The sequence below is a fragment of the Lygodium microphyllum genome, chromosome 10 (genome assembly GCF_053477565.2).
Source record: "Lygodium microphyllum isolate KBCC chromosome 10, Lygodium_microphyllum_v1.1.10, whole genome shotgun sequence".
Classification (NCBI taxonomy): Eukaryota; Viridiplantae; Streptophyta; class Polypodiopsida; order Schizaeales; family Lygodiaceae; genus Lygodium; species Lygodium microphyllum.
Genome location: NC_141144.1, coordinates 125946842 through 125969949, shown reverse-complemented (window position 1 = coordinate 125969949; position 23108 = coordinate 125946842). Strand labels below are relative to the sequence as shown.

Genomic DNA, 23108 nt, shown 5'->3' with positions numbered 1-23108 from the left:
GGATAGGGATAAACAAGGGGAAGGAGGGAGAGGCGGAAAGGAGAGGAGAGAGAAAGCGATGGGTGTTACAACATAGAGGAAAGAATAAATAGGAGAGAGAGAGAGAGAGATAACAAATATGTGAGAGAAAAATCACAAAGAGAGGAGAGGTGTGAAAAAGGGTAGGGCAAGAGAGATTGGCAACAAATAGTGAGAGAGATTCAAAAAAGAGAGAAAATAGTGAGCAAGTATGTAACTTCTTGTGCTCGAGGATGTAAAAGAAAAATATATGTTCATATTATGGTTATTCAATTGTATACATGTTACAATTATGCATAGACTAACATGCGATAGCGAAGCATGTGATGTTTTTATACTCAAAGATGGCAAAGTTACGTGCAATAGGGAAGCATAGCACGGTAAGCACGGTAAACTTTGCCTTGTGTGAGACCCTCTCACACACACACACACACACATACGCGCACGTGTATGTAGTGTGCCAGAATTCGTGGGAAACTCATTTGGATGCTTTGGAGTTCGGAGTACGTTATAACTTTGCTTGACTTCGGAGGCAGGGGAGCACCTCCCTCCTCCTCCCCCTCCCCCTCCCTCCGTTCCTCCGTCACTCTCTCGCTCTGAACGCAGGATTTATCGATTGTGATCTGAGGGTGCGGCTCGGAACCACCCATGGCTTCCTCCAGAGCTCTGCTGGCCAGAAGCCTCCGGTCGCGTAGACGCCCCCTCTCCTCACATTCAGCCGTCTACTCCTGTGTAAGCACAAACCCATGCCGCTGTTTGTTCTGCATTGAGCGTCGGATGTTATTTTTCATACTTAGCTTCCGATACTGAAGCTTTATTTCGAGCTCCCAGCAGGGGTCCTCTCATTTGCTTAACGCTCTTTTTGTGGGAATGCTTGGATTTCATTCAAAAGGGTTTTTGAGAAATAGTAACAGCACTCACTGACTCTGTTAGCATTGCCTGTAACGGCAAGCTATTGTAATTGTTGATGTGCACCCTTTGGGTAGAGCGATCGAATTACATCATGTCTACTAACACAATAAGTTTTAGACGAATTTCCACTACAATTCCCACATTGGGAATTCTGACAAGCGTCCCTCCTGAGCAGAAGCTTATGATGTTCAACACTACATGAAAAGAGCCTCTTTTTCCATATGGAAAAATGTTAAAAACTTATTGTGTAAAGCTCACTAGTATACATTTTCAAAAATTTTAATGATTATTATCATGCAGTTGGAGACACATCATGTCTAGTTGTTACTGTTCACTCATGGGAAGCCAAGTGCATCAACATGTTCTGTCGACCCCTGTTAATTATCCATTCATTATGTTCTATACTTCTGATTTCACTCCTGTTAATCATCCAGTGTAGATAAGTTCTATTTGATTATCAAGCATTCCAAGTATACTTGAGGTTGGATTGGACAAGTTTTATTTGATTATCAAGTATTCCAAGTAGTGGACAACTAGTTGCCATAAGTTATGCCACACATGTACTTGGTGGTATTTGGTATTAGTTGTTGGTCTACGTTATTCATTTGGTCATAAGTGTTAGTTGGTGACACTAGAGAAGTAGTGTTTAATGGTACCTAACGCCAATGTGATGGTTAAAGATGTTGCTGAGACACTCGAAAATGGAAGTTGCCTAGCTAATTTATTATTGGCCAGTTAGATTATTTTTCTAGGCGCTGAAACAATTATTAGATTAATTTAAGCAAGTAATGTACTCTGGTATAAGACTAGTTGTTTTGGGTACTAATATCTCTTGTAGATCATCCTCATCCATTTCACCAAATGCAATCTCTGCTGATAAGGTATTTATAGCGGAATACTTAGCCAAGTCACTAATGTGATTCATGTCTATCTACCAATGGTGATACACAGCAACTTGTATGCCACATCATCAAGTTTTGAGTTATTAGGAAAGGGTCTTTATTCTTTGCCCTAACTCTTCTTTACTGTTCAAAGCACCAAAGCGTATTATCTTCTATCATGCAATTTTTACTGTCTTGTGTGAGTACCTCAATGTTATGTGCTTGCAGATACAACTCTCTTTCAGCATCATATCTCGGCTATCATATTGTAGCACATGGAGTTCAACGGTATTGAGAGACATTACCTTAAGAGACTACCTTCCATGCCTAAACTATTTTGCATCTTGTTCATTTGGATCTATGTTTATCCATATATATTCCTTGTTTGCATGGCTTTTTGTTTTTCCTTATTATTGGTTGGTGACTATTCTTGCAATAGTTGAGTCCTACAAGTCTATAACCTACGAGAAGCTTGGAGAGTATGTCTCAAGTCGAGTTTGAAACTTATAGGTGAATTAGAATGATCCATAGTATTTTAAGTTTCTCTGATTTTACTTGTTTCCTTCTTAAAGTCCATGTGCAAACTGGCATTGAGAGACATTGTCTAGAGAGATTTTATTCATTGGGATCTATGTGGGCCTGTTCTTGTTCATTTGGATCCATATGTGTTGGGTGTAAAGGCCCTTATGCTACTCTCATGTATATATTAATTTACACATGTGAACACACCCTTGCGGGTGTAAGTGTATCATACCCTGAGTATAAATACATTCTTTTATTCTTTGTGTGTACCACATTGGTACACACCCATCTCTCGACTCTTCACTCTCTCACTACACTGAACAGTTGCACGCATCTTGATTGACACATGGAGTTCTTGAGTGCTTCCTCTCGTACACTTCAAATTGGTATCAGAGCATTGGAAAACGTGTGTTCTGGAGGACCGAAACAGGCAGTCATTGTCAGTCTGACCGGCAGTCATGACCAGCTAGCATAGGCAACAGGATTGTATGATAGTCTGCATCCAGGCGACAACGTTTGCAGTTAGGCGCAATCATGACAGGTTGGTAGGCGACGAAAAGGGCTGCGACAGGCAGGAAAGTGACGAACAGGTCTATGATAGTAGTCGTACGTCACAAACAGGTCAGCAGCGACTAGACTCAGCACCTCGGGCCAGTGTTTCAGCTGGTGGCAGCTTGCAAGCAGTCGACAGGTCAATGGCGTGACTCTTCGACCTTGGGTTCATGCGCACAAGCATAGAGTCCAGATCTGTGCGGATTTATTCCCGAAAATTTGGGGCCTTTCTCGGATTTGATGCTGGTCATGCAAAATCGTGACATCTGACCTAGAAGTTGCAGACATTGTGTGTATTTGCCTAAAAATTTGGGGCTTTTCTTACACAAGTGAAATTTTTCTTAGCTGAGCCAATTTCATTGTAATTTATGCACATTTGGTTCCCAAATTCGGGGGTTTTGCAGAATTTGTGAAATTTCTGCAACATTTTCCCTTATTTGACACTCGGGATGATGTATTAATGGAATTAGGGCAGATTTATTGCGAAAATTTTGGGGCTTTTTGCATCGGTGATGCATTTTGAGCTGATTTGTGCTTTGACAGTGAAATTACAGAAGATTCATTGATGAGTGGGAGAAATTGAGACTTGGGATGTAGCAAATGTTATAAAAGGGCAGCTTCTCTTGGTACATGTATTGCTGAGTGCTCATTATGCAATGAAACAGTGGTACATACAGCACTTGGGTTATTGCATTTGGGCATTACGGTGATGTATTATTAAAGTGGGAGCTATCATTTGTGCAAATGTATCAGATTTGATTCATGTATATGCTATAATCGGAACTTGGGACTGAAATTGCAGCAAAACATTTGCTTCTTGGACACCTTTGAAAATACAAGTGTGTGTACTTGTTGTTATATTCAGCAACCTTGCTATTGGCTGGAAGTATTTAACATTTTATTGTAGTCTTTTGTTGAAGATGGTTGGTAGTCTGACACAAAGAATCGCTTTGAGATTTGTAAACTTGATGATGCTTTGGTAGAACATAAGCCTGTTTCTTTGTCAGATGAGGATTGGGCTAAAATGAATAAGAAAGCCATTATTTACATTAAAATAGTTGTCATAGATGAATATCTTGGTTGATATCAAGGGACTTACTACTACTTATGCAGTTTTGGAGAAACTCAAGGCTATGTATGAGAATACAACTCTTGTCAATCAGGTATATCCCATATAAAAGTTAGGTAACTTGAAGCTTAATGAGTCTAAGCCTGCTGCCTCAAAGCATTTAAATGCTTTCACTGGTATTTTGAGTCAATTACAAGATGCAGGCTTGCTAGCTTTTGATTTTAAACTGAGGACTATCTTCTTGCTCACGACTTTGCCTAATTCATGGGAAGCATTGGTTGTGTCTTTGAGATGGTGTGCATGGTTCTATTCTCAATGAGGAGATTAGACGCAAGGCAAGTGGGGAAGTGGATCAGCCTACAATGTAGGGAGCAAGAACACAAGAAGCAGGTTAATGCAAAAGGCAAAAAGAATGAGAAGGATGGCAACTCTTCCCCTAAAGAAACAGAAAAGACAAATGTGGTATCTAATGTTGTTATTGAGGAGATAGAAGAAGATAAAGATTCTGATTAGTTGGTTGCATCTTTAGAACCACATGCTATGACAATGGAAGACATGTATATCACTAAAAGGGATGCAATAGATGCCTTGTTATCAGCTCATGATGTTTTGTCACAATTGTGGATTGTTGATAGTGGTGCTCCATTTCATGTAACCCCATCCTTGGAGTGTTTCTCTTCTTATATAAAAGGTAACCTTGGTAAAGTCTATTTAGGCAACAACCATGCATGTGATATTGAAGGAATGGGCACCATACACTTGGCTCTTGAAATGGTTAGGAATTGATCCTTCGTGATGCTAGCTATGTACCTGGCATTAAGAGGAGCTTGCTTTTTGTTGGGCAGCTAGACAGTAGGGGTTGCTTTACTATCTTTGGTGGTACAATGCGGAAGATATAGAAAGGATCTATACTAATAGAGGTGGTAAAAAGGGAGCTCTATATTATCTCCATTGCAAGGCACTTCTTGGAAAGTTTGTTGCAGTTGCTGAAGTGCAGTCACACATGGAGTTATGACACAAGTGTCTTGGATACGAGCCAAAAGGGTTTACATGCACTTTCTTCACTTGGAAGAGTTGATCTGAAAAATTCAAAGCTTTACTTTTGTGATGACTGTGTTTTGGGAAAACATGTAAAGAGTTCATATTCTCATGGAGCCTCTAGGAAGGCATGTATCTTGGATTTAGTCCATTTTGATATATGTACAATGCCAATAAAAACTCATAGTAGTTTTCGTTTATTTGTGTCTTTTATTGATTACCATTTAAGAAAGCTATGGGTTTACTTGCTTAAGCAGAAAAGCGAGGCATTGGACGCCTTTAAAAAGTTTTATACATTTGTTAGTGTTAGAAATGAATGTAGCGATGGAAGAGTAGGAAACTGCTGTAATAGACTGCTGGACGAGAGAGAGAGAGAGAGAGAGAGAGAGAGAGAGAGAAAAGAAACACTGTAAGAGAACTCAAAATAAAAGAGATACTCAGGAAATGAAATCCATATACCAAGACATGAGACAGTACAGAAGCAATGTAGGTATCGGCTGGGTGTTAGCGGGTCATTCCCTCGCAACGTTAGCAGTACGGACAGCGCAAAGGATGGTGCAAGATGCCACATCAGCAGGTCGGACAGGTGCCATGTGGCACAGCTGCAATTGGCTACATTAAATGCAGCCGACCTGTTTTTGCCTATTTTTTGTGATTATTTTCTCTGTTATTTATAGCAGTTTAGTCCAGCACTTGGACACACATTTTGATCTTGAGATCTGACAAAGACAGAATGCAGAGACGAACGGGCTGACAGAGATTGGGGTCCTCAAGGCAGAGAGACGTAGATATTTTCTCTACATCCGTGTATATTTCTGCATTCCTATACAGCATACTACTCTGCAGATTTTCTGCGTTACAGTCTCCTTTTCTCTCTCTCTTCTCTCTGTGTTCACTCTCTCTCAGTCTTTGTCCTACGCTTCCGCATCGCTGCACTCTGACATGGTATCAGAGCGGTGAAGACGGACTGATTGAGTGCTAAACCTACCTGAAGAGGAGATTTCAGCGCGACACAAGGCTGCGTTTCTACCATTCTGTAAACACCCCGAACAACGTAGTATGCTTAACAATTATGATATTTACTTGTTTTTGAGATTTAATATAAAAGAGAATGAACACTTAAAGCTGAAAATGAAAATTACTCACAAAATTACAGCCATGAAAATATAAAAGTAATGGAGACAAGATTGAGGGTTGAAGATGGGCAACCAACCCCCCCCACCGAAGGAATGTATTTCCGCTTAAACCAAGTCCCTTAGGGAAGAGCTCAGTTACAATCAACCTGAGAGTGAGGAGAAGTAATTCTCACTCTCACAAGATCATGCAAAGATGTACAAACACACATGCATTATCTATTATGCAATGATAAGAACAGATTTCTTTACAGTATGAGAGAAGAAAGAGGGGAAATCAGCCTTTCTTCATCGTTGATTAGCGGTACATGGATAGGACTTGCTTCTTGTTGCTAAAATGGAAGAAAGAGTGGGACACTTGGAAACTTGTGTGACAAGTGTCTTGACACTTGTCTCTTCTCTATGGCCTCAAGAATAGAAACAACCAAATTTAGTAAGCACAGTCAGAGTACAGAATTTACTATTTTTAGAATGACATCTCTATTTTTTAGGACTAGCATTTTTAGGCTAATTCGAGGCTCCTAAAGTTTAGGGACCTCCTAAAATTTAGGGATCCCCCCAATATGGATGTTATATGAAAGCTTTTTCCGTGTACATCGCAAAAACGGTATCAGAATCTTCATGTGACTTTCCTATGCAAAGAAATGTGCATTTCAAGCTTTCAGCCCACACATGCACATTGTACAAGCATTTCATGATCATGCCATCTTGTTGATTGTAACTGTCTGTTCTGGCGGATCTAGCCCATACTTCAAGGCATCAATCCTTTCTGTGTGCGAGTCTAATCCTGATATGCGTGAGTTCTAGTCACAGGCGCCCAATTGGGCCATATAGGTGGAAGTGTGAACTATCTTTTCTCTAATCCACCGTGTGGGTCCACCATAACCTGTGACCACTCATCAGTGGCCAGCTTCAATGCACTTTTCTTTATATCTAATTAGTGCAAAGGAAACAAATTTAATAAATCATTATATAGACAAATTAATGAAAAAGGATACAAATTCTGTTTCTATAGAGTTGTGATACATTCAAGGGCGAGCGGGAGGGTTGTGCATCGGAATAAGGCTGAAGTGAGCGTGGATGTACGGGAAAGGAGTCCAGTAGGTGAATTTGCTGCAGGTTGTTGCTATTTGAAGGGGAGCAAGGCTGCATTTTAGGCGGAGGAAAGAGCCCTAGCAAGTTGCGTCTTCACAGTTAGAGGGGGCTGCTTTTGCGTTTGTGTAGGCATTGCAGGTGAACATGTCTATAGAGACTGATTTGGAGTTCTAGGCGATCATGGACAGGAAGGTGCCTGTGCTACTATCAGATCAGAAGTTTGATGGTGACAATTACCGTATCTGGCGGGTGATGATGTTGGCGATTTTGGAGTCTTATGATTTGACAGAACTTGTGATGGAGGAGATTAACAGGTCCGCAGTGAGAGATGAGCCCAAACTCTCCTCCAATGCTTGTGCGAAGTTGACCAAGGCCCAGTCTCATTCCGACAAACTAAATGCTAGGATTCGTTTTTTCTTTTTCTGTCTTGTACTACAGCCGCGATCGCTCACATCTGTGAGAGTGCGCAGCGAAAGAAGAACACGAACACAGAGGAGAGGAGAGAGGAAGCAGAGAATGAAGGAAGAAAATCTGCACTGACTGAGATGAATGCTGACACTGGAATGGACAGAACAGTCCCTGCACGCAGCCCGGAGCGTCAGTGAGGGAACCAGGACAGACTGGAAGCAGAGGCAGCACCAATGCCGGAGACGGAGACGGAGGGAGCAGTGCTGAACCTGCAGAGCATGAATGCTGGACTGACTGGGGGGGCAGCTATAAATAGCCCCCAGCCAGAAAACTGGCCGACCAGCTAAACTGGCCGACTATGGCCAGATCTGGCCGACTATGGCCAGATCTGGTCCGACTGGCCAGTTCTGGTCCGACTGACCAGAACTGGTCCGACTGCCCAAAATAATGGGCAGTCACCCCAAAAACAGCCCAGATCTGGGCTGTAAAATGCCCAGGGCTGCATGCTGACTAGAGCAGCCTGAAAACACACTGACAGAGCTCCTCTGTCTCCTGTCAGACTCTGACAGGAGCTCACAACCAGGAGATGACAGACTGAGACTAAATAAGAGCAGGCTAACACCCCCTCTCAACTCCTGGGAGAGTCTGAAGACCCAAGAACCGCATGTGATGAAGCAAAGAAGCCTGAGGCAAAGGCTTCGTAAAGAGATCAGCTGCATTGGCCGCCGTAGGACAATAGACCACCACCAGCTCCGAATCCACGATCCGCTCTCGAACATAGTGATACTGAACCTCAATGTGCTTCGTACGAGCATGAAACACCGGGTTCTTGGCCAGAGCAAGAGCACTCTGGTTATCCACGCGCAGCTCCGTAGGTCCGGTCTGGGAAAAGCCAATCTCCGCGAGTAAGCGACGGAGCCAAACTGCCTCCATAGCGGTCGAACATAGGGCCCGATACTCAGCCTCTGTAGAAGAAAGTGCCACAGTAGGCTGCTTCTTGCTGCTCCAAGAGACAGCACCAGATCCAAGGGTGAAAGCATAACCTGTAGTGGATCGTCGCGAATCCACATCACCTGCCCAATCAGAATCACTCCATCCAGAAAGGGTAATCCCATCTCCATACATGATCCCAAAGGATCGAGTCCCCTGCAAATAGCGAAGAACCCGCAAGGCCGCCTGCCAGTGATCCTGGGTAGGAGTCTGCATAAAAGAAGACAATAAAGCCACCACAAAGGAGATATCCGGCCGAGTGTGAAGCAGCCAGATAAGAGAGCCGACAAGGCACCTGTAACGAGTGGGATCGGTAAGAGGAACTCCAGCGGTCAGTAGCTTGGACTCAGGGTCCATAGGGCATGAGATAGGCCGACACTCAGCCATATCAAACTCCGAAAGAAGCTCGGAGATGTACCTGTGCTGCGAGATAAAAATGCCCTGTGCCATCTGATAGATCTCCAGACCAAGAAAGAAGTGAAGGATCCCTAGATCCGTCATGTCAAACTCCTGCTGTAGAATGGACCGTGTATGCTCCACCTGCTGAGTGTCGCTCCCTGTAATAATAAGATCATCCACATACAAGATGAGGAACACCGAAAGAGAATCCACAACCCGTAAGTAGAGGTTGGGATCATAAGCGGAGCGCGCAAAGCCACTCTGTAGAAAGAAGCGGTCAATCCGCTGGTACCAAGCACGAGGAGCCTGCTTTAGGCCATAAAGAGCCTTCCGTAGCCTGTAGACATGATCCTCCTTCCTCTGCACAAGAAAACCAGGAGGCTGTGAAACATAAATCTCCTCCTCAAGAACGCCATTCAGGAAAGCAGACTTGACGTCCATCTGATAGACAGGCCAACGGTGGTGAGCAGCAAGAGCCAAAAGCACTCGGATGGTGGACATCCTAGCTGTAGGAGCAAAAGTCTCAAAGTAATCCAACCCTGCACGCTGGGCAAAACCCTTGGCAACAAGCCTAGCTTTATGCTTGTCCAAGGAGCCATCTGCAAGATATTTGGTCTTAAAGACCCATTTCACACCAATCACCTTCCGTTTCGCGGGACGCGGTACAAGCTCCCACGTATGGTTGCGCTCGATGGAGTTGAGCTCGGCCTGCATAGCCTGTCGCCAAATATCCTGTGCAAGAGCCTCCTCCACAGTGGAAGGCTCAGAATCCTGAAGAATCTGTGACATAAGAGCATAGTTCACACATAGTGAACTGTCCCGCTGGGCCTGTAAACGGGCTGATCGACGAGGACCTGTAGAAGAAGCAGGAAAGTGAGTAACACCTGAATCTTGCATGAGCCGGCGATACCATAAAGGAATCCTGAGAGACTCCTTCTGTGAGGGAGACCGGGGGATCTCCGGAACCTGTAAAGCACCCAAGTCGGAGAGGGATTCCCCCTCACCGAGTGAAGGTAAATCCTCCGCATCTGAAGAAGGCTGTATATCCCGTGAAGATCCCGAAGAGGCGGTAGAAGAGCTCGTAGAAGACGAAGGCACATCCACCAAAGGGGAAAGGGAAGCCGAAGGAGGAGGAATAGGGGGGGTGCTAAGGGTGATCCTGGAAGGAAGTGAAGGGAGAGAAGGTGGGGGGGGGGGTCCGTCGATGATGAAGAAACATCGGAAATAGAACCATCAATCGGATCCTCAGAGGCCGAAGCCTCATCAAAGATCACATCCCTGCTCACCTCAACCTGCCGCGTCGTCGGGTCGTAGAGCCGATATCCCTTCGTGGTCGTACTATAACCAACAAAGATAAGCTTTCTCGACTTAGAGTCGAACTTCGTCTTCCTCTTCTTCTTGTCCACATGGACAAAAGCATCGCACCCAAAGATGCGAAAATGGGACATGGAAGGCTTCTTTCCAAAGAAAGCCTCATATGGAGTCATGTCCTATAACGCCGAAGTCGGAGAGCGGTTGCGTATATGCACCGCTGTAGCCACCGCCTCACCCCAAAGGAAATGAGGAAGACTCCTATGCTCCAGCATAGATCGGGCCATCTCAATCATGGTCCGATTCGCACGCTCCACCACACCATTCTCTGATGGTGTGTTCGGATGGGAATACTCCACCCGAATACCATGATCCCTGCAAAACTGAGAGAAAAGGTGAGAAGTGAACTCTCCACCGTGATCAGCTCGAACACCACGGACTTTGGAAGTTGTTTGGGTCTCCACAAACACCTGCCACTCACAGAAACGGGAGTACGCCTCGCTCTTATACTCCAAGAAATAAGGCCACACATAACGACTAAAGTCGTCCACAATCAGCATCAAATACTTGGCCTTTCCAAGGGAGGCCGTGCCCATAGGTCCGCAAAGGTCGGTATGAACCAACTCAAGTGGTGAAGTAGCCCTCCTAGAAGCAACCTGCGGGTGAGGCTGCCTGTGCTGCTTGCCCCTCAAGCAGCTAGGGCACAAAGTGTGAAGAGGAGGGAAATCAGGAAGTCCCTCCACCATCTTCCTCCTAGAAGCCCGGCGAAGAGAATCGAGGTTCAAATGACCATACCGAGCATGCCAGAGCAGCCCAAGCTCATGGGAAGTCCGCGCAGCCAAGGCTGTGAGCGTATAAAGCCCACCCTCCTGTGTACCTGCCCAAAGAGCATCACCTGTAGAAGCATCCTCCACTGTGACTGCATCCTGAGTAAAAATGACTCGGGTACCTAACTGAGTAAGACCATGCACAGATAATAGGTTAAAACCCAAATCAGGCACATAGAGAACTTTGGCGGAGGAAGACCGCCTGTCAGAAAACATAGGTAAAGTCCCCACTCCATGAACAGGAACTGTAGAATTGTCACCAATGGTGATTGTACCCCCTCTGGAACGAAGATCCTGAAGCCAATCCTGACGGAAGGTCATATGTGAAGATGCTCCACTGTTGACGAGCCAAGGCTTCTCCTGAGTGGTAGAAGCTAGGGCAGTGTCTTCCTCAACAAAGAGATGCACAAACGCAGATTCTGTTGTGGCTGGGGCCGCCTTCGAGTCCTTCTCCTTAGGCTTCAAATGGGGATACTTCTGCCAACACTTCTCCTCGGGATGAGTGCCCTTCCCACAATGGGGACACTTGGGCTTCTTCTCCTTCGCATCCTTCTTATCTTCCTCCTCCTTGTCCTTGGACTTCTCCTTCTTTTGTTTCTTCTTCTTGCCACCACCTGTGGCAGCCGTAAATGCCTTGGTGGAGCCACTGGCTTCCACCTCTTTGAGTCGCTCGTCATGCTTCAAGACAAGCGGGGAAAGCTCCTCCCATAGGAGAGTCTCACGGGTTCTCGTAGTGATGAGGCTGGTGTAGAAGACATCATAACGGGGTGATGGCAGCTGAGTCAATAGAATCATCGCCATATCCTCAGACGATATTAGACGACCAAGAGAGGCGAGCTCGCCTCGCATATCCTCCATCTTCGTGATGTGCTCCTTCATGGAAGAAGAACCATCAAGACTGAGCATCCGCAACTTCTTCTCCAGGGAAATCTTGTGGGCAAATGTCTTGTGCTGATACAAAGACGCAAGCTTTGTCCATACTTCCGCCGCGGTCTTTAACCTGTGAACATGTACAAGAACAGAATCATGGAGACTCATAAAAAGAAAGGAATGGGCTCGAGAGTTGAGCCTATCCCATAAGGCTGCACGGTCCATAGAGGTGCCATCGGATGAATCCACGGGGGGTCGGTCGATAGGCGAAGAAACAAGATCCCACAGATCAAAGGTATCAAGGATGCAAGCCACCTTGCATGACCATAGGGAATAGTTGGAACCATCCAACTTGTCTTCCTTCGGAAAGGAAGGGAGAATCGGCACCTGGATAGAGGGAATCAAGGAAGGCATCCGCACAGTTGATGTAGTCTTCACTGAAGAAACCTTCGCAGTAGATGGAACCCTCTGAGATGCATGGACTGAAGAAGGACGAGTGCGAGGAGGGTCATCCCGATGTCGAACTTCACGATAGTCCCGCCTCCGCTCAGAGGAATGATGAGAAAGAAGCTCATCCTCTGAGTCTTCAAAGCCTGAAAACTGGTAAGACATCTTCCAATCTACAAAATACCAAAGAAAGTTGTGCCGCTGACGAAATAGGACCAACAGTGTGGTCACCAACCACCAAGATGCAGGCAGAGAGTGCCTACAGCCACCTGGATCTGCAAAACGCAAATAGATCTGATGTCGAACACCAGAATCGAGACCACCAGCACCGGGAACTTGCCCAGACAGAGGTCGCCTGCAGGATAGAAGCAGCCAGGGTAGAAGCGACCTGCAAAACAGCAAAACGCAAGCTGGAGGAGGGTCGCCCTGCAGCAGAGGAGGTCGCCTGGCAGCAAACGCAGGGTTGCTGCGTCATTGGATGACGTGGCAGCCCATGTACAGCAAACGCAGGCTGTACAGCCTTCTGATGCAGTCGCCTGGCTGGAATAGACCTGTTGGCAGCCTCCTGAAGGAATCGCCTGGCTGTTGTGGAACTGTGGACAGCAGCAGTAAGGTATTTCTCTCGTCCTCCGTGCTCTCAATCAGGCGATAATACCATGTGAGAGTGCGTAGCGAAAGAAGAACACGAACACAGAGGAGAGGAGAGAGGAAGCAGAGAATGAAGGAAGAAAATCTGCACTGACTGAGATGAATGCTGAATACACTGGAATGGACAGAACAGTCCCTGCACGCAGCCCGGAGCGTCAGTGAGGGAACCAGGACAGACTGGAAGCAGAGGCAGCACCAATGCCGGAGACGGAGACGGAGGGAGCAGTGCTGAACCTGCAGAGCATGAATGCTGGACTGACTGGGGGGGCAGCTATAAATAGCCCCCAGCCAGAAAACTGGCCGACCAGCTAAACTGGCCGACCTGGCCAGATCTGGCCGACTATGGCCAGATCTGGCCGACTATGGCCAGATCTGGTCCGACTGGCCAGTTCTGGTCCGACTGACCAGAACTGGTCCGACTGCCCAAAATAATGGGCAGTCACCCCAAAAACAGCCCAGATCTGGGCTGTAAAATGCCCAGGGCTGCATGCTGACTAGAGCAGCCTGAAAACACACTGACAGAGCTCCTCTGTCTCCTGTCAGACTCTGACAGGAGCTCACAACCAGGAGATGACAGACTGAGACTAAATAAGAGCAGGCTAACAACATCAAGCACTTGACGGTGGCTCAAGAGATATGACTGGAGCTCGACCAGATGTATAACCGGATGACCCTGATGAAGAGGGTTTCTTTGGAGGTGCAGATGCGGACCTTGTCCGTGAATAAGTCTTCTTCACTTTGGGAACACATCAACAAGCTTTGGTAGTTTCAGATGCTGGTTTAAAATGCGGGGAAGCGTATTTCTTTTGAAGACATGGCGATCACTTTGTTGTCCCAATTACCGCCACAATTCGGTACCTTTTATTCCGCTCTTATTGCATTAGGACTGGAGTCGACTCTTCGGTGGGAAGAGTTGGTTCCTATGGTCTTGGACCAAGAGGAATAGTTGAAGGGACAGAATGCTTCCAAATCGGAGGCTTTGGTTGATCAAGCCTCTCAGAAGAAGGGGAAGGACCAAAAAAAGAAGGAGGATAATAAATCCAAGAATCCAAGAAGGACAAGAAGAAATCAACTTTCCATATTTGTGGTAAGACTGGTCATTGGAAGAAGGATTGCCCCGACAAAGACAAGAAGGACACCAAGAAGAAGGACACGAAGGATTCTAGAGCAGTGGCTGCACCCTCATCAGTTGCTTTTCTGCACTTAGCGATCATTGAGGACCCTACACCAAAGACTCTTGATGCTACGATGATAGCTCCCCAGGCTCGAGAGTGAATTGTGGACAGTGGTGCCTCATGGCACATGACTCCTTTTCCCGTTGGTGTTGCCCATTTGCGACCTTCGCGTGGGTAGATTCTCATAGGAGACAACTCTTATGTGTCTGTTGCTGCATAGAGTGAGATGCAGCTGATTCTAGATGGACGTGGTGCACGCTTTTTTGGTGTTGCATGTGCCAGGCTTGGGGTATCATTTACTTTTGGTCCATTAGATTTATGCTCTTGGCCTCTTGGTGGAGTTTGACAATGATATTGTTCGAGTCCTTGATCGTGGATCGAGGAAAGTTCTCTCTGCAGGGTATGAGGAGAGTTGCATCTATAAATTGAAGTCTTCTACAGCTCTTACCTCTCTTCTTCTTACCTCTCAGGCATAGTCTGAGCTATGGCATGCTCGGTTTGGCCACTTGAACTATGAGTACCTTGGGAAGGCGTCTTGAGGATCGTTTGTCGCGGTGAGCCATCAGCCATATGTTTCTTGCATTTGGGGGAAACTACATTGGGATGCGATTCCCAACAAAGCTTCGCGGCGGTCTACTTCATATATGGAGCTTGTATCTACCGATCTTTGTGGCGTGATGAGGATTGAGTCCCTGAAGGGGAGCTTGTACTTCATGTTGATCGTAGATGACTACAACAGGTTGACATGGGCCTATTTCTTGACATTGAAGTCGGAGGCTTTCTCTCACTTTAAGGATTGGCTTCTCTTTGAGGAGAACCGATTAGGCCAGAGGCTGAAGACCTTGCATTCAGACAAGGGCGGTGAATTTATGTCTAATGAGTTTGCTCGTTTTTGTGCTAATAGGGGCATTCACAAGGAGTTTGCTAACACCAACACTTCTCAAGAGAATGGCATTTTGGAGCGGAAGAACCGAAGTGTGATCAAGATGGCGTGCACCATGATGGCGCACCGACAAACGCCTGAGTTTTTGTGGGCTGAGGCAATGGCTTCCGTAGTTCACATCCTCAATCGATCTCCCACTTCAGCCATTGACATGATGACTCCTTTTGAGGCTTACTTTGGGACTAAGTCTGATGTCTCGTATTTTAGGATCTTTGGGTGTGACGTCTATGTGCACATCCCAAAGACGCAGCGTGACAAGTTTGAGGCGGCTTCTCGATGACAGGTTTTTGTTGGCTACAGCTCCCAGTCCCAAGGTTATCGTCTATTTGATCCTATTAAGTGGGATGTTTATACAAGTCGATATGTGCGGTTCGCGGAAGTTCCGGCCCCACAGAGGAGGGTGAGGAGCACCCTATCCTTGGAGATTTAGGGGAGAGTTGGGCTCTTGAGACAGTTCCTTTGAAGCCAGAGCCTCTTGATGGAGATTCTTCTTTTGATTCAGAGTCTTCCCTTCCACTGGCCACCCCAGTGGAGCTTCCACCGGTGGATGTACTTGAGTCTTTAGTAGATAGAGAGCGATGGGGAGAGATCCGCCGGCCTCCTCGTTGGGCCCATGACACACTCCGCGATTTAGGGATCGAGGGGGTTCCTAAGGAGTGGGAATCGCAAATGGACCGTGGAGGTCACGGAGGAATCATGCACATTCTTGGAAGCTTGTTTGCTCTAACTATTGTTTGATGACCCATGTTATGCAGGATCGAGAGTCCATTTCAGTGAAGGAGGCTTTGGAGTCTAACCATTGGTGGAAGGCTATGGAAGCTGAGTTGGAGGCTATTGAGAGGAATAGCACTTGGTCTCTTGTGCCTCGTCCCTCTCACAAGAAGGTGATTGGTGTCAAGTGGGTCTTCAAGACCAAGTACCTTAGCGATGGTTCTTTGGACAAGTACAAGGCTTGCCTTGTTGCTAAAGGTTTTGCTTAGTGCCCAGGCATTGACTTCCATGATACCTTTGCCCCCACTACTCGTATGGCAACTATTCGAGTTGTTCTTGCCTTGGCTGGCCATAGGAGATGGCTTGTTTATCAGTTGGATGTGAAGTTGGCCTTTCTCAATGGTGACTTTAAGGGGGAGATCTATGTAGAGCAGCCCTCCTGGCTTTGGATCCTTGGATGGGCAAGTTTACAGGTTGAAGAAGGCCTATATGGCCTCAAGCAAGCTCAACGTGCATGGAACGAGAAGATTAACTCGTTTCTTCAGTCAAAGTTGGGATATTGGTGCTCCACGGCCGATCCGCAGCTTTATATGTACACTTCCAAGGCTGTTCATGTGTTGTTTGTGTTGTATGTTGATGATTTGATTTTGACAGGGGATCATGCACAGAAGGTTCACGTGACCAAGACAGCTTTACATCAGACGTTTGAGATGACGGATTTAGGGCTTCTTCATTTCTTCTTGGGTCACGAGATTTATCAGTCTCAGAGGGGGATTTTCATCTCTCAGCAGAGATACATTGAGGAGCTCTTGGTGACTTTTGAGATGGAGACTTGTCGGTCCATTTCTACTTCTATGGATCCGAACTAGAAGGCCACTTTACACTCAGATTCTCCCTTGACGGATGCTTTCCGCTACCGTCAGTTGATTGGATCCTTGATTTGGCTACTCAACACTCGTATTGATCTTTGTTTTGCTGTGGGTCTTTTGGCGGGGTTCATGAGTGAACCCTAGCAGGTGCATTGGCAAGTTGCCTTGAGGATTCTTCGGTATTTGAGGGGGACCTCTGACTTTGGGATTTCTTATCCAGCAGGTACAGATGCTTCAGATCTTGTTCTTGCAGGTTGGAGTGACTTGGGTTGGCGATGTGGACGACTGGCAGTCTACTACAGGCTATTGTTTTACCTTGGGTACTGGTGTTATCTCTTGGAGTAGCAAGAAGCAGCCCACAATAGCCTGTTCTTTTACTGAGGCGGAGTATCGGGCCGCACCTTCCACCACATGTGAGGCTTCAGAGATTGTTGGAGGAGCTTGGCTGCCCATCCTACTCTTCTGCGGTGCGACAATGAGAGTTGCATTGCCTTGGTACGGAAACCTGTATTCCATGCCCGGACGAAGCACATTGAGATCCAGTATCACTTCATTCGGGAGAAGCTTCTGGATGGGACCATTGATGTGGCGTACTGTAAGACGAAGGATAATCTTGCAGATTTGTTCACGAAGGCGCTTCCCCAGGCTCCTCTTCCGTAACATTCCAGATCCCTGAGTCTTCTGCCCTGTCCAAGATCTGAGAGGGGGTGTTAGCGAGCCATTCCCTTGCCACGTCAGCAGTATGGACAACGCAGAGGATGTCACATGATGCCACGTGGCACAACTACAGTTGGTCAGTTTTCTGTGCAATCAGTTGCATTAAATGCAGTCGACCTGTTTCTGCCTATTTTTTGTGATTATTTTCTCTGCTATTTATAGCAGTTCAGTCCAGCATTCGGACACACATTTTGATCTTGAGATCTGACAGAGACAGACTGCAGAGACGGACAGCACTCCGGCTGATGGAGATCGGGGTCCTCAAGGCGGAGACACATGCAAATATTTTCTCTGCACCCGTGTATATTTCTGCATTCCTATACAGCATACTACAGTGTAGATTCTTTGCGTTACACTGTCTCCTTTTCTCTCTCTCCTCTCTGTGTTCACTCTCTCTTAGTCTTTGTCCTATTCTTCCGCATCGCTGCACTCTGACACTGGGGGGGCACTGGCACCTACTCCCTCTCCCAAGGACTGTCAAGTGATGAATGAATGTGGAGGACGGAGCCTGCGAATATATAGGCCAAATAAATGCCATAAAATATGACTGGTCGGCTGGCATTAAATGTTGACCGACTGGCTGCAAATAATGCCAAATCACAATAAATGTTAGCAAATAAAATGCCTAAAATATCTCTAGTGCCCATTTTGTTGTACCACATTCATAGACTCAGCCATGAGCTGACTAATCTGCTAACACTCTCTCTTAGATCATGGGTGATCTGACAATACAATATACAACGATAATGTCTCATCATAGTACAAACAGCAATGTCCATCAGAGTAGAACCATGGATCCCCAAGTAGTGGGTGTGCAAGCCACCACCAAGGTGCTTTGAAGAGAACCTAATGTCAATGTCGATCGTACCACCTCCTAAAAGAATCATAGTAGCTCTCATGTCCGTTAACGATGCCTTTGATGTAGCATATGTGACCATCCTGTCACCAATGCCGTAGCACATAAATGACCATGAATTCTCCTCCTTTGGCCAGACCGCCAAAGTGTCCTCTCATGTGAGCTCTAGATGAAAGCCACCCGCTCCCTGTCAAGAAAATAACAGCTCATCATGAACTTGGATGGCAATCCCAGCTCTAGGATTTGTACCTGCCATTATGCGTCAGGGAAACCCTCTTTGAATCCTGTGCACTTGTATAGAAGTATAGATGAGGTCTAATTGCCCCATCACACCACGCTCTCACACTCCCTCTCTGGCACAAGGAAGTTGTGAGGGATGTCCACACCACCTGCACTAGCGAGCTGGAAGGGAAGCCCTTGCAGCCATCACCCTAGCTGCATAACTGGAGCCCGTACCTGAACCCGTAGATGAGGAAGACCCTCGGAGAGAGGCATCACCCGTCGAATGTGGTCACTCCCTTGCCTCCTGAATAACTGCTAATGTCGTGCAATCCTTTTGGAGATGTCCCTTCTTGCCACAATACTAGCACTGAGGTCGCTTCTTCTTGGGCCAAATCTCACCCCTCTTGAAAACTGGAACAACAAAGTACCAAGAGACAGCATCGGCATTCCAACTTGAATCTAAACACAACATTGCTTCAACATAATGGTTGTTGATGAGTAGATAAAATCTGGAGGTCAAGCATTAGAAGGAGGATATGGAGATGCCATGATGAGATAGGGATTGACAGAAGATGAATAAAGGCAAGGGAGCAACTGGAAGAAAGGTTTGCTAGTATTTAGACTCACAAAAGTTCCACAAGTGCAAAAGCAAGAGATAAAGCACATAGAGCAAGAATCAATAGTAATTAGAGTGTAGCAAGAAGAACACGACAACTTGGATGCACATGAACCCTCCCTAAAGCTGAGCAGCGTATCACAAAATACAGCCAAAGCCTGCAAAAATGGTCTCAAAATAGTGTCGCCCAGCCCTGCATAGACACGGAAAAAATGAAATGCAGATGCTGAGGACAAAATTGCAGACTGAAACTGCATTAAATGCAGTCGATTGGCCCACAAACAGGTCGCCCCAGCCTGCAGCCACCAAAACGGTGATGAAGAAGGGTTAAAATTGGGTCCCAGCCCTGAAATCAGTCCCAAACCAGCAAAAACGAAAATGATAGACTGCAAATGTTGAGGAAAAAGGCAGAAAACAAGCCGAAAACTGCCAAGAATATGGTCGCCCAGGTTGTAGTTCAGTCGCAGCAGTCAGAATCAGGTCAGATCAGCAGCAGAAAATAAAAAATCCAGACCTGAAACAGTAGAAAACAGCAGCAAAAACCTTGACCCAAAATCTGAAACAATGTTAGAACCCGAAATCTGATACCATGTCAGAAGTGGATGCAGCAATGGAAGCGTGGGAAACTGCTGCAATAGACTGCTGAGCGCAAGAGAGAGAGAAAATAGAATCACTGCAAGAGAACTCAGAAGAAAAGAGATGCTCGGGAAATAGAATCCATATACCAAGACATGCGATAGTATAGAAGCAATGTGAGTCACCGGCTGGGGGGGCACTGGCATATGCTCTCTCTCCCCAAGAACTGTCAAGTGATGAATGAATGTGGAGGAGGGAGCTTGAGAATATATAGGCCAAATAAATGCCATAAAATAATGCCAAATCACAATAAATACTGGTAAATAAAATACCTAAAATATCTCTAGTGCCCAACCTGTTGTACCACATGCACAGACTGAGCCATGAATTGACTAGTCTGCTAACAGTTAGTACCCAAAAGAGCTTAAAATTAAAATGCATTAGAATAGACAACGGGGGGAAGAGTATGTATCTAAAGAATTCAATATGTTTTGTGATGTCAATGGGATTAAATGAGAGCTTACAACTCCTTATTATTCATCATCTAATGGTGTGGCTGAGTGAATGAATCACACTTTATGTGAGAAGATTCGGTCCATGCTGTCCACAACTAAACTCCCGCAATCATTTTGGGGAGAGGCACTTAAAGCTGCAATGCATATTTGCAATTGATCTCCACATTGTGCACTTGAAAGTGACATCCCTGAAGAGGTTTGGTTTGGCAAACCTGCTTCATATGATCATTTATTAAGGGTCTTTAGCTGTGAATGCTATGTACATGTACCTATTGATAGCATAACTAAACTTGAGATGAAATCCCATAGAGGCATCTTTATGGGTTATGGAGATAAAGGTGAAATGGGCTATAGAGTTTGAGTTCCAAGCATGAAAAAGGTGCTACGCAGTTGAGATGTGGTATTTCATGAGTCAAAGCTGCTAAAAAATGCCACATCTAATGACATGGACAAAAAGAAAGTGAAATTTTAGCATGATCAGCCACTTGAACAACCATCAGCCACCCAGTGAAAATTCAGCTCCATTTGGTGTTGGTTATGATAATTAGCATATCATCATTGAGTCATATAAAAATGGGCAGTAAAGGGATGCTAAAAATCAGTTTGGGCAACAAAATCAGCATGTTGAAAATGAATTACAGCAACTTGAAAATGTAGTACAACCACCTGAACATGTAGTTGAGCAGCCAAATAATGAGGTCATTGACATTCCTTTTGATGTGGATCCATTGTTTGATAACACATATCATTGGGTAACAAGGTCTGTACGTGTCAAGAGACCTATACAGAGGTTTGATCCCTCTTTGGATTGCATTTTGCTCACAGATGAGGGTGAGCCTCTCACATATAAAGAGGCATTATCATGTGAGTTAAAGAAAAAGTGGGAGCTAGCTATGCAGGAGGAAATGAAGTCATTGTATTAGAATGATACTTGGGATTTGGTTCCATTGTTCAAAGATAGGAAAGCTATTCCTAATAAATGGGTCTATAAAACAAGTGTGTGGATGGCAAACCCAAATACAAAGCCAGGCTTGTGGCTAAGGGCTATATACAAAAAGGGGATTGACTTTTAAGAAGTCTTTTCACCTGTTGTCAAAATGACCACTCTTCAGGTACTGTTTGCTATCAGTGCATCTATGGTTCTTAAACTTGATCAGATGGATGCTAGAACTGCATTCCTGCATGGTGACCTAGAAGAAGAGCTGTACATGAAACAACTAGAAGGGTTTGTTATGCTAGGCTAGGAGCACTTGGTGTGTAGGCTTAAAAGAAGCTTATATGGTTTGAAATAGGCTCCTAGACAACGGTATTGCCTTCACACTCTCACATGGGTATTAAAAGAAGCAATGCAAATCACAATTTATACATAAAGAAGACTGATGATGGAAGCCTTCTAACACTGGTGCTTTATTTGGATGATATGCTTATTGCTGGTAAGCATAAAAGTCAGGTTAATGCATTGAAAAGATAGCTGAATTCAGCCTTTTCTATGAAGGACTTGGGTGCAGTTGAACACATTTTGGGCATGCATGTGATAAGAGATAGAGAGTAACAACTCTTATTTCTCTCACAAGAAAAGTACATCAGCAAAGTGCTTGATTGTTTTTCTATGGCAGATGCTAAGCCACTTGGTGTTTCTTTATCACTATAACTTAAGCTTAGCAAAGCAGATTGTCCAAAAGATGATAAGGCAGCCAGCTCTATAAAGGATGTTCCTTATGCTTCAACTTGTGGTTTACTCATGTATGCTATGGTTGCCACTAGACGTGACATTGCTCATGCAATGGGAGTTGTGAGCAGGTTTATGTCAAATCTTGGCAAAGCACACTAGAAAGCAGTGAAATGCATCTTCCGGTACCTTAAGGGCACACAAAGAAAATGTATTTGCTATGGAAAGGGTACGTTAGATCTGCAGGGGTATTGTGATGCAAACATGGCAGGTGACTTGGATACTCGTAAGTCTACTAGCGGATACATATTTACCTTGACTGGTGGGACAGTTTCTTGGTGCTCAAGATTGCAAAAGATAGTAGCACTTTCTACCACTAAGGTTGAATATATTGCAGCCACTAAAGCTTTAAAAGAAGCTATTTGGCTTGGTCGTTTGGTCAAGTATTTTGGGCTGCCTACCAAACACTTGTACTTGGATGTGATAGCTAGAGTGTTGTATGCTTGGCTAAGAATGCCATGTTTCATGCATGTACCAAATATATTGATGTGTGGTATCACTTTATCAGACAGGTTTTGGATGATAGACTAGTCACACTGACTAAGATCAAAACACATGATAACCCTGTAGATGTTCTCACTAAAAGTCTTGGGAAGGCTCAACATGGGCATTGCATTTGAATAGTGGGAGTTGGTTAAAGGTTTGCTTAGGACCTTTAAGTGGGAGGTTGTTGGGTGTAAAGGTCCTTATGCTACTCCCGTGTATATATTAATTTACACATGTGAACATACCCTTGTGGGTATAAGTGTACTGTATCCTAAGTATAAATACATTCTTTTATTCTTTGTGTACCACATTGGTACACACCTCTCTCTCGATTCTTCACTCTCACTACATCAAACAGTTGCGCACACCACGATTGGCGCGTGTAGTTTCTGAGAGCTTCCTCTCGTACTCTTCAATGTAGATCAATACAATATTCCCTTTTTGCATGGTTCCTTGTATTTTTCCTTGTTGGTTGATGACCATTCTCACAAGAGTGGGGGTCTACAAAATATGTTAGGTCGGCCAGTATTAATACTCACCGATCGGTAGCAATAAATGCTATAAAGCATAAAA

At 45.2% G+C, this 23108-nt stretch overlaps 1 protein-coding gene across 3 annotated transcripts in view; it reads left to right on the top strand.

The window, feature by feature from the left end:
* The first annotated feature begins 552 nt into the window (after positions 1–552).
* Positions 553–23108, top strand: part of LOC148030542 (UMP-CMP kinase 3-like) — a 103099-nt gene continuing 80543 nt past the window's right edge. The window contains exon 1 of one of the 3 annotated variants that reach the window (XM_087686898.1): positions 553–750. In XM_087686898.1, the coding sequence (XP_087543024.1) occupies positions 667–750 (84 nt within the window). In that variant the 5' untranslated portion in view covers positions 553–666. The remainder of the gene's footprint in view (positions 751–23108) is intronic. The other 2 variants (XM_087686899.1, XM_087686897.1) reach the window with 2 other exon arrangements.